This window comes from Dama dama, chromosome 14 (assembly GCF_033118175.1).
Source record: "Dama dama isolate Ldn47 chromosome 14, ASM3311817v1, whole genome shotgun sequence".
Taxonomy (NCBI): Eukaryota; Metazoa; Chordata; class Mammalia; order Artiodactyla; family Cervidae; genus Dama; species Dama dama.
Window position 1 is genome coordinate 48420810 of NC_083694.1, and position 12075 is coordinate 48432884.

Below are 12075 nucleotides of genomic sequence, written 5' to 3' on the forward strand. Positions count from 1 at the left end.
CCCTTCCTGCTGCCCTGGGAGGAAGCGATCTCTCCACCTCCTCCCATACATCGCTCCCCAGGCAGCCATGAGGGGACAGACAGGATGTGAGGGGGACAGGCAGTTCCTACTTCTCCCTGCTACATTCCTCAGCCAAGGATCTCAGCCTCCAACTGGGATTCTCCTGGGGTGAAGGGGATGGGTGAGCTCTGGTCATGTGATTCCTGCTCATCTCTCAGAGGTTAGGATGAGGGAGGGTTGCTCCTGAGCCATTCAGAGTAGACACATGGGGACAGCAGACAAGGAAAGATACTTCACCTCTGTTAGGGGGTCCCACACCCCCTCAAACTCCTAGAAGCAGCTCACTCCACATAACTGTCCCTTCCCGGAAATGGCAGGCCTCTGGGAACACATAACAGGGTAGCCTCCCCTCCAGCACAATCTTTAAGCCCCACCCCAATGGCTCAACATCTGGGCCCCGTCTAGACATGTGTTCGGGCTTCTGCAGAACACAAACAACTGGTGTTGGTTCACCTGGTCCCAGCCTCTCTCCTAGAACAGCGAACTCCAGGAAGGGGCGTGCAAAGCTGGGGAGGCAGGGGGGAGAATGGGAGGCCTATCTCTTTGCAGGGCTGAGACTCTAAGATGAAAGGCAGTGGCATCGCTAGGGACAGGGTGGAGAGTGCTGCTTATGTTAAGAGTCTGGAGCTGAGGTGGCCAGGAAACCAGGGAGTCAGGACCCAGAAAAGGAGGTCAGACCACAAGATGCCATGTGCCCTAGCCTAGGACAAGCTCTCTTCTGCCCCCAAGGCACCTGCTCCGCTCGGCCCCACACACACCTTCCACACAGTGCTCAACCTCCTCCAGGTTCCGCAGGGTGATGCGCATGAGGCTGGAGTTTAGCATCAGCTCATTCTTGTGGGCTGGCCACAGGTATGGCGGGGCAGGGTTCACAAAGAAGATCCTGGTGTCTCCGGTGGACACCTGGTTGTCACAGATGAGGGGGTCTCCAAAGCCGCCAATCACCACTTTGTTGCCTCCGTCCAGCAGGCTTTCCTGGGCCACCACATCTTTGCCCTTCAGGTACCGCCAGACCCGAACCTAGGGTGGACATGAGGGGGTGTTCAGGTGTCAGTGGTTCTCTTCTCACTGGGTGGAGAGGGGGAGGTGGCCACAGAGGCCGGAGGCAAACACCAGACTGGTGCCTGGACTTTTCCTTCTTTTCCCACCTCACTTGCTCAGGCCAGACGTCCAGAGTACACCCAAACCCTGGGCAGATATGTGGAGTCAGCGCACCCCCCCCCCAGGAGGAAGCCGCAGGGAAGCACACACACATGACAGATGCCACTGCCCTTGTCATACTCCAGGATACCTGGCCTGAGAACACAACCCTTCCCTCAAGAAGCAGCTCCCCAACCCTCAGGTTTAGGTGACCCCAGCCACCCCAATTCTGAATGTCCACCTCACTTCAGGTATGGGAAGGCGACCCATCCAGCTTGGGGTGCCTGCCTTCCACACCCTACTCTCCCTGTCAACCCACCCAGTACTTGGGCCCACCGCTGGGAAGAGCCAGGAGCAACTAACATGGATGATGAAGTTTCAAGGTGATGGGCTCTGAGCTCAAGGCTCCTGTCCAGCTTGGCTCCGTGCAGCCCTGTGGCTGGCTAAGACACGGTCCAGCCAGGAGGTGAAAGACCCCTCCTCCTGCAAGGCTCCTACAGTGAGTGCAGCCAAGGCAGCCTGTGAACCACAAAATCAAGTTTGGGCAGCACAGGGCAGCCCCACCCTCCACACTCGGCTCTTAGGGCCCTGAGGGCACCCGCTCAGACAAATCAAGTCCTGGGGTACCCACAGACTACTAGCAGTAGGGGCGCGAGGGCCGCAGGCACTGCAGGCAGAATGAGCTGCCCTAAAGGAACAGGCCCATGGGGACTGCCCGTGAATGCTGTCCCTGAGAAAGACACCCCTTTCTTCAGGATCTCTGGGGGCCAAGACTTCTGGAAAGGGGAGTGAAAGACAACAGTGGCCTGTCCACCTGGCCGCCCCTGCTGGGAGCCTTGGGTCTGCAAAATCTACAGGGACTCCCTCCACCCTCCAGTGGCCCAGAGATGGCGGGGGTGCCAACTCCACCCCGCCCCCGTGCCTTCATACAGAGTAGGCTCTGGAAGGCCAATAACCCGCAGGGGAGGGCTGGGCGGCTTTCATCGCCTCCCCCCACCCCAGCCACACCCAGGAGCAGCGGGGAGGAAGTCGGGAAAATCCTGCAGGGACTTGGCAAAGTGCCCTGGCGGTGGTGGAGGGGAGGGGGCCTGGCGGGGGATCCCAGCTGTAGTCCGCACAGCCCAGTCTGAAAGGAGCTGCCACTCCTCCCCATCTCCAAGGAAGAGGAATGATCCGATTTCTGGTCGGGGAGGTGCTTTTAGGGGCCAGAGTGGGGCAGGGGCCTGGGTCCCTTCAGCCCTCCCTAGGAACAGATTGTGGGGAAAAAAACCAACAGACCTACCCCGGGAGCTCCCAGATCCAACTGAAGGAGAGGCTAGGCAAGGCCCCTCTCCCTAAGGCCAGGGGAGATACAGCTCTCCCAGGAGCAGGATGGGGCACCTGCCCTGCACCCCCCGCACTTGAGGCTCAGCGACGGCCCCGCCCACTTCTTTGCTCTGGCCCCACACCCATCACTGCAGCAAACCCCACCAGGACCCCCGCGGTTGGGAGATTAGGTGTGCACCCCTCCTCTCTCTCCGGACCACTCCTTCTCACCTCTGCGGAGGGGGCGACAGTACTGACCACAGGCCAAATCCCCACCTCCACCCCAAGCAGAAAGCGTCACCTCCCCTCGTCCCCTTTCCTTTGGCCGGTGGGGAGGGGGCGCAGTAGCCGAACATTCTCCGGGGGGGCGGGGCGCACTTGTTTTCTGTAAGGGAGTGGGTTTGGGGTGAAGGAGCAGACACCTTCGGGTCTCCAGGGCCTGGGCACCGCGAGTGGGACTGCAGCGGCACCGCAGGAACTTTCCCTCCGGCGCTCGCGAGTTTTCTCAGACCCGCACCCGCCCCCACCTTCGGGGGTCGGCGGTCGCCAAGGGAGCGGGAGCAGGAGCTGGCGCTGCGGAACGTCTGGGGCTCGTTCCCACGGCCCGGGGCGGGGGTCTCAGCAGGCGGCCGGCATCGCGACGGGAAGACCTCCGGGCTAGGGGTCCGGGATCGCCGGGGAAAGGCCCCCAGCCCGGGCTTCTAGAAGGGTCCGAAGGGGCTCAGGGTCCCGGGGATCCCCAGGGGGCCCACCTTGCACGAGTATGTGTGCTGCACCGGGTCCACGTTGAGGATCTCCTCCACGGTGCCGGTGAGCACCACGTTCGCCTCCTCCTCGCGCCGCTCCAGCGCGCGTTCAGGGCACGTCCCGTCGGCGCTGGGCAGGGCGCGCACGGCCACCACCAGGAGCAGCAGCAAAGGCTGCAGCAGGGCCCGGCTGAACGGCCTCAGGCTGGCCATGGCGCGGGCAGAGGACGGCGGAAGGCGGCCGGAGCAAGCGCACGGGCCGGGCCGCGCCGGGGACGGGACTGGACAGGACGGGACGCAGCTCGGGGGAGGCGGCGGGAGCGCGGGCGGCGCGGGGGCGGGCCGGGGGCGGGACCTGGGACAGCACCACCCCCTTCCCGCCCCCACCCCACCCCCCGCGGGCCGCCCGCCCGCCCCCACCCCGGCTCTCCCGGCGCCCCGCGACCCGCGGCAGCCGCGAACAAAGCGCCGGGATAGCGGCGCCGGGCGGAGGCCTGGCTGGGGGAGGGAGGGGGCCGGTCTAGGTTTGGCCAAGGTGGGTGGTGGGCCTGGCCAGGCCGAGGGCGGGGTTGGGCCGGGCTCGAGGGTGCTCTCCCAGCTGCAGCGCACTCCCACGGACGCCCCTCCCCCGTCTGCGCGGACGTTCCGCCCCCCCCGCCCCCCCGCCAGGAAATGCGGCTGAAATCGGGTTAATGCATAATCTGGAGACGACGTGACGGGACTTCCAAGGGGCTCCAGGCTGCGCCAGGGCTGGGACGGCGGGGGCTCCCGGGCCGCAGGGAGGGGCTTCCAGATCCGAGGCCCTGCCGCCCCTCGCGCCCTAAAGGGCTGCGCCCCTCCCCCGGCGAGAGGAACCTGACGGGGGACCCTAGCCCCTCACAGGAACTGGGGACGGAAGCTCGGCCGCCCGGGACCACCGGCCAGAGGGGACCAATGCAGGCTGCGAGCTGCGGCGATTGGTCGCTGCGAAGCGCAGACCCGCCCACCTCGCGATCCCGGGTCTGCTCCCGGCCCTCTGCAGGGCGGCGGGCTCCCCCTGTCGTCTGAGGTGGGAATAGCAGCAGCGATGGACGGCCAGCCACGCCCCCTTTCCAGCTCCCCCAAGGCACTTCCCAACCATTCCCGCTGGGTCCAGGGGGATAAACTGAGATCCAGAGGGTGCAAATTAGTACCCGACCTAGCTGAAGATGGTGGGGGTGGGAGAAGGAGAGGAGATCCCTTCTGTTCCTCCAGGGCTGAGTCTGCTGCACACCCCCTCACCCAAGCCAACCACAGATCTCTGAGCCAGAGGCCATGAAGGGAGAGCAGCACAGAGGCACCTTGGAGAAAGACCCTACCTCGCCCAGACCCTGGTGAGGGGATTCAAGAAAGGAGGGTGTCACCGAGAGGGTGTGCTCATGCTTGTTAAGTTACAGTATGTCAAAGAGGTGAGGGTGGGGACCCAGGAAATGAGGCTAGAGCCAGGAGTCCCCCTACACACACACACACACACACACACACACACACCATTGTGTCTACACATAACTGTCACAGGCAAGCCAGAACTGGGGGTCCCCCAGCTCAGATGCAGACTCCCACAGATCAGAAAGGGATCTGGGTCTCCAGCCAAATGCCCCTAAAGAGTCCGAAAGCTGAGGTCTGAGTGTCCCCAGAGTCATGGACTTTTGCCCAAAAGGTATAGGTTCTGTGTACCCCTTCCCTGCCCCCCGAATTCTGTCCAAGGCTGACTCATTTGGGAAACTGGCACAGAAAGAAGCATCTAGTGTGGAAGCAGGTGTAGTTTGTTCCCCTGCCATCCATGTGAACAACAGGAACCCCATCCTGGGTGCCCCCTCACCTGCTGACTGTGGCCCTTGCATGAAGTGAACTCTGAAGGAGCAGCTCACCCTAATGGGGATGGGTGTGCCCAAGGCCCAGTCCCCGATTCCCTCCAGACCAATGCAGGCTGGACAGTGTATTCTGATGGGTCCTGGAGGCCCTCAGCCCCCCGCTGGTGTGGGAAAGCCTCCCTTAGAACTGGCCAAGGCAGGCCCTAGGGACTCACCCCCTCACCACTTCCAGGGACACTCACCATGTGGCCTTCCCGACCCAGCCAGGCCTTTCCCCTCCCTGCGCTATCTGCTGATCCAGCTGTGAGGGTGGGGACCAGTTGTGCAGGGCTGACTGAGGCTCAACCAGAAGACAGGGATGGGCTTCAACAGACCTGCCTCTTTTTATTTCTCTAGAAGTTAATTTCCCAAAGAGGGGGGGACACAGCTTCAGTTTCTCCAGAGGCTGGGAGGGGTGTGTCACCATTTTGATGCCACAAGGTTTGTCCTTTAACTTGGCCACCCTAGCCTGGTGACTACCCAGTGACCCTGGGTCCCCTCACCCACTCCCTCCTCCACCCTTCCCCCAATCTCACTAGAAGGGTGCAGAATGGAGGGCTGATGACCAGGACGTGGCGGGGGTGGGGGGTGCTGGCCAGGGTGGAATGAACACTTCGATACATTCGGCTTTGCTACAACTTTATTCACCGCGCTGCATGGGGCGCCCTCCCTAAGGCCCTCCTGGCCCTTCCTACCCACCCCGCAGACGTAGATTCATGAACACGGTGCACCCAGTCGTGAGGCCATACTCCCCCAGCGGTTGCTCATCATCCATGGGCTTCCCTTCAAAAGACAGCCAGAACTGGTCCGCTTGCACATGCTCCCTTTGGCACACCTGCTGCTTGAGCTTGGCCACAGTCTGCGTCAGCAGGACCTCATAGGAGCTGCTGCGACCCTTGTCGTTCCTCACCACTATGTTCAAGGGGGCACTGCAGTTCTCCACCACCAGCAGTACGGTGCTGCCAGCTCTCAGGCCCTGGTCGGCAAGGGACACCCTGTCCTGCAGTATCTCCCTGCTTTCAAGGTGGGCCAGGCGCTGCTGGAAAGCAGGCACATTGATCTTCTGGGTGATGAACTGCTTCAGCTCGGATACCGTCATGGAGTCCCTCAGAGGCACCAGGATCTCCTCGCCTCCTAGCATCTTCACCTTCAGGTTCCCGCCCTGTGGGCATCACACAGATTCAGAAGTCCTGGGACTACTGCACGGGTAGCACTGGCAGTGGGGAGAGTGTCAGACCCCAGGGATGCAGCTCCCTTCCCACCCACCGGGAGGGGGACCCCAGATACTGGAGAGTGCAAGGGAGCAGAAGAGCCACCATCCACAACCATCATGGTCATCTCCCCGATAAAATACCCCCCTGCCCTGCACTGATCCCAAAGGATCTCAGGGTTGGCCGCTGGGCAGAAGCCACCTCTCAGGACCCAGACCCTGATTTCAGAAAGAGCCCTGTCTCTCCCCTCACACTTAGGGAACTGGATGCTTTGAGCAGCTCTACCTGCCTGTGCATATGTAGGCATTCTTCCCCTGGCAGATGCCACCAGGCAGAGGAGTACAGAGCCCACCTGCCCCACCTGTCAAACCCGCCTCACCACTCACCATGGCCATGGGTTCTGGTGCCAGGTTCTCTGCAGACACTGGTTGGCTGCAGCTGCCTCTCTGCTCTCAGCTCTCTCCAGCCCTGGCAGCTCAGCCTTTTAAAAGCCTGAGCAAACTACGTCAGAGTTACACAGGCTGATTAAGCTTCAGTTTCAGTTTCCTTTTCCCAGGACAGCCCCAGAGGGAGAAACAGAAACAAAACAGAAGGCCGTAGACACACAGGAACTGAGGTGGGCTGGGCTGGGGGGAGCTTTCCACCTGACCAGTTGGGTCTGGGACTGTGATAGCATCCCCACCACTAGGGTTGTGTGTTCAGAAATCCCTGCATGTTCCACACCTCGGTTCCTTTCCAAGATGCACACACATCATAATAACATGAGCTAACAATCAGACACTTTCACTTTCCATTTACCAATTTGCAAATTAGTAACCTTGAGAAATATTGCCAGGGTTAATTCCAAAATAACAAAATATTGACAATCTAAACTACTCAGAGATAATCACTGTGTGTTTATGACAATATATGTTCAGATTGTTTTAATGAAAGAGAATGTATCTCTTCTATAAAAATGAACTCATGGACTCTCTTGAGAAAGTGAAGAAACTACACAAAATGGAAGAAAATATTTGCAATCCATGTGTCAGATAAGAGTCTAGTATCTGCAACATATAAGGAACTTTTACAACTCAACAACTAAAAGATAAGCAACTCAATTAAAAGTTGGGCAAATGACTTAAATAGACATTTTTAAATAGAAAATACATAAATGGCCAATAGCCACTTGAACATGAAAAGATGTTCAGCATCATTGGAAATGATGGGAACCAGGGAAATGCAAATCAAAACCAGATGTACTATGTCACACCCACTAGCATGAATATAATAATAATTTAAAAGAGAATAATAAGTGTTGGTGAAGATGTCGAACAAATGGAATCTTCATACATTGCTGATGGGATTGTGAAATGATGTAGCCACTGCGGGAAAACAGTCTAGTCATTCCTCAAAAGGTTAAATAGAATTTTCATATGACCCAGCAATTCCACTCCTAGGGTATGCCCAGAGAACTGAAAACAGGTGTTCAAACAAATGCTTGCACACAAATATTAACAGCAGCTCTAGTCATAGAATGGTTGAAATGGGCGGGAGGAACCAAACCCATCAGCAGGTGGAAGCACAAAGTGTGTGGTGCCTCCTTATAGTAGAATATTCCTCAGCCATAACAAAGGATGGAGCACTGACACAGGCTACAGTGTGAATGGTGCTCAGTGAAAAATAACAGACACAGGTCACAAACTGTGTGATTTGACTGATATGAAATGTCCACAATAGGCAAGTCCATAGAGACTGAAAATAGATTAGTAATTGCCAAGAACTGCGGGGAGGAGGCATGAGGAAAGACCACTTCATGGAGATAAGGCCTCCTTTGGGAATGATAAAAATGTTTCTGAACTAGACAGAGGTGATGTTTGTCCTAAATATACTAAATGCCACTAAATTATATACTATAAAATGGCTAAGTTTATATTACATGAGCTTCACTTCAATAAAAAAGAAAATTGAAAAAAAAGTCCTCCTGCTACTCTCAACATTTTGTAACCTGCTTCATTCACAGTTCAGTTCAGTTGCTCAGTCATGTTTGACTCTTTGAGACCCCATGACTCAAAGACTGCAGCACGCCAGGCCTCCCTGTCCATCACCAACTCCTGAAACATCTCGAAGTTCTCGGTTCCTGTACTGTTGATGCCAGGCTTGGAGAATTTTGAACATTCCTTTGCTACTGTGTGAGAAAATGAGTGCAAATGTGTGGTAGTTTGAACATTCTTTGTCATTGCCTTTCTCTGGGATTGGAATGAAAACTGACCTTTTCCAGTCCTGTGGCCACTACTGAGTTTTCCAAATTTGCTGGCATATTGAGTGTAGAACTTTCACGGCATCATCTCTTAGGATTTGAAATAGCTCAACTGGAATTCTATCACCTCCACTAGCTTTGTTCATAGTGATGCTTCCTAAGGCCCACTTGACTTTGCATTCCAGGATCTCTGGCTCTAAGTGAATGATCACATCATCATGGTTATCTGGGTCATGAAGAACTTTTTTGTATAGTTCTGTGTATTCTTGCCACCTCTTTTGCTGCTTCTGTTAGATTCATACCATTTCTGCCCTTTATTGTGCCCATCTTTGCATGACATGTCCCCTTGATATCTCTAATTTTCTTGAAGAGATCTCTAGTCTTGCACATTCTATTGTTTTCCTCTACTTCTTTGCATTGATCCCTGAGGAAGGCTTTCTTATCTCTCCATGATATTCTTTGGAACTCTGCATCTAGATAGGTATATCTTTCCTTTTCTCCTTTGCCTTTAGCTTCTCTTCTTTTCTCAGCTATTTGTAAGGCCTCAGACTTTTAGGCAAGTTGTTTTAATGGCTGCATATGTGCATTTGTTGCCCATAGCATAATAAGTCCATTATAGAATAAAGTGTAATTTAGTTAACCAGTCTCATATTGTTGAATAAATATTGGTTGTTTCCACATTTTTATTATTACAAACAGCACATCTCAGGCATACGTTGCTGCTGCTGCTGCTAAGTCACTTCAGTCATGTCCAACTCTGTGCGACCCCATAGACGGCAGCCTACCAGGCTCCCCCATCCCTGGGATTCTCCAGGCAAGAACACTGGAGTGGGTTGCCATTTCCTTCTCCAATGCGTGAAAGTGAAAAGTGAAAGTGAAGTCACTCTGTTCTGTCTGACTCATAGCGACCCCATGGACTGCAGCCTATCAGGATCCTCTGTCCATGGGATTTTCCAGGCAAGAGTACTGGAGTGGGTTGACATCGCCTTCTCCACAGACATACATTAGCTAAAAACAAAAATAAATACTTAGGGAATTCCCTGGCAGTCCAGTGGTTAGGACTTCATAATTTCACTTCAGGAGCATAGGTTCCATCCCTGGTTGGGAAACTAAGATCCCACAAGCTGCAGCCAAAATAAATAAATAAAATAAAAATAAATACCTAAAAATAATTAAATATTTTAAAAATAAATTTTAAAGTAAATAAATAAAAGGAATGGGGAAAACCAAATTGTTTTCATATGAATTAATCATTCCATTAGTTCCCCCAAAATAATCTTACAGGGCGCCAAAGTTGTTAACATGCATAAAACAGTTTAAATGTTTTTTATATTATTCTAAATTTCTAACTTGACTCATTCCTTGCATAAATAATATTAGTATTATAAAAAGAAAGCAACAAACATGACAAAGATTACAGAATCTGAAAATCCCTGTTTCCTTCAAAAAACCATTATTTTGATTCTGTTTTCTGTGTTTTTCGTTTTTTTTTTTTCTGGCCATGGCATGCAGCCAGCAGGATCTTAGTTCCCTGATTAGGGATCGAACCCATGCCCCTTGGATTGGGAGCACTAAGTCTTAACCACTGGACCACCAGGAAAGTCCCCAGATGACCATTATTAAATATGGCACAAAGATAAAGGAATGCAACAACAATTCAAAAAAATTTTAAGTAATAAAAAAATTTAAAAAGATAACAAAAATATGGCATATACAGTATTAGAAACTTTATTTTCTTTTAGTTACTTCATTGAATGTTACCTGCTTTGGACAAGAGGAACTAAATGCAAAGGCTTTAGGCAGCCAAAATGATAGCCCTGGAAGCATGTCTCCGTGTCTTGGAGGCTTTTAAGCCACCACAAACTGGGTGGCTTAAAACAACAGAAATATATTTCCTCACAGTTCTAAAGAGCAGAGGTCTGAAATCCAGGGGGACTAAATGATCAGGATTGTCAGCTTGATTAAAAATAATCTGATTTTTTCAGGAACAAGACAAGGGTTCCCACTCTCACCACTACTATTCAACATAGTTTTGGAAGTTTTGGCCACAGCAATCAGAGCAGAAAAAGAAATAAAAGGAATCCAGATAGAAAAAGAAGAAGTGAAACTCTCTCTGTTTGCAGATGACATGATCCTCTACATAGAAAACCCTAAAGACTCTACCAGAAAATTACTAGAGCTAATCAACGAATACAGTAAAGTTGCAGGATATAAAATTAACACACAGAAATCCCTTGCATTCCTATACACCAACAATGAGAAAGCAGAAAGAGAAATTAAGGAAACAATACCATTCACCATTGCAACAAAAAGAATAAAATACTTAGGAGTATATCTACCTAAAGAAACAAAAGACCTATACATAGAAAACTATAAAACACTGATGAAAGAAATCAAAGAGGACACAAACAGATGGAGAAATATACTGTGCTCATGGGTTGGAACAATCAATATTGTCAAAATGACTATACTACCCAAAGCAATCTATAGATTCAATGCAATCCCTATCAAGTTACCAGTGGTATTTTTCACAGAACTAGAACAAATAATTTCACACTTTGTATGGAAATACAAAAAACCTCGAATAGCCAAAGTAATCTTGAGAAAGAAGAATGGAGCTGGAGGAGTCAACCTGCCTGACTTCAGACTCTACTACAAAGCCACAGTCATCAAGACAGTATGGTACTGGCACAAAGACAAAAATATTGATCAATGGAACAGAATAAAAAGCCCAGAGATAAATCCACGAACCTATGGACACCTTATCTTCGACAAAGGAGGCAAGAATATACAATGGAAAAAGACAACCTCTTTAACAAGTGGTGCTGGGAAAACTGGTCAACCACTTGTAAAAGAATGAAACTAGAACACTTTCTAACACCATACACAAAAATAAACTCAAAATGGATTAAAGATCTAAATGTAAGACCAGAAACTATAAAACTCCTAGAGGAGAACATAGGCAAAACACTCTCTGACATAAATCACAGCAGGATCCTCTATGACCCACCTCCCAGAATATTGGAAATAAAAGCAAAAATAAGCAAATGGGACCTAGTGAAACTTAAAAGTTTTTGCACAACAAAGGAAACTATAAGCAAGGTGAAAAGACAGCCCTCAGATTGGGAGAAAATAATAGCAAACGAAGCAACAGACAAAGGATTAATCTCAAAAACATACAAGCAACTCCTGCAGCTCAATTCCAGAAAAATAAATGACCCAAGCAAAAAATGGGCCAAAGAACTAAACAGACATTTCTCCAAAGAAGACATACAGATGGCTAACAAACACATGAAAAGATGCTCAACATCACTCATTATCAGAGAAATGCAAATCAAAACCACAATGAGATACCATTACACGCCAGTCAGGATGGCTGCTATCCAGAAGTCTACACGCAATAAATGCTGGAGAGGGTGTGGAGAAAAGGGAACCCTCTTACACTGTTGGTGGGAATGCAAACTAGTACAGCCACTATGGAGAACAGTGTGGAGATTCCTTAAAAA

At 51.8% G+C, this 12075-nt stretch overlaps 2 protein-coding genes across 2 annotated transcripts in view; both read right to left on the bottom strand.

Annotated features, from left to right (window-relative positions):
• Positions 1-3527, bottom strand: part of AGRN (agrin) — a 36257-nt gene extending 32730 nt beyond the window's left edge. The window contains exons 1-2 of the mRNA XM_061160656.1: positions 3258-3527; positions 819-1080 (exon numbers count right to left, since the gene is read on the bottom strand). Of these exons, the coding sequence (XP_061016639.1) occupies positions 819-1080; positions 3258-3464 (469 nt within the window). The 5' untranslated portion in view covers positions 3465-3527. The remainder of the gene's footprint in view (positions 1-818; positions 1081-3257) is intronic.
• Positions 3528-5741: 2214 nt separating this feature from the next.
• On the bottom strand, positions 5742-6844 carry ISG15 (ISG15 ubiquitin like modifier). Its single transcript, XM_061160660.1, has 2 exons — positions 6717-6844; positions 5742-6281 (listed from the first exon to the last, which is right to left on the bottom strand). The coding sequence occupies exons 1-2, from the start codon at positions 6723-6725 to the stop codon at positions 5811-5813; spliced, it is 480 nt and encodes a 159-aa protein (XP_061016643.1). The 5' UTR covers positions 6726-6844; the 3' UTR covers positions 5742-5810.
• Positions 6845-12075: the final 5231 nt, after the last annotated feature.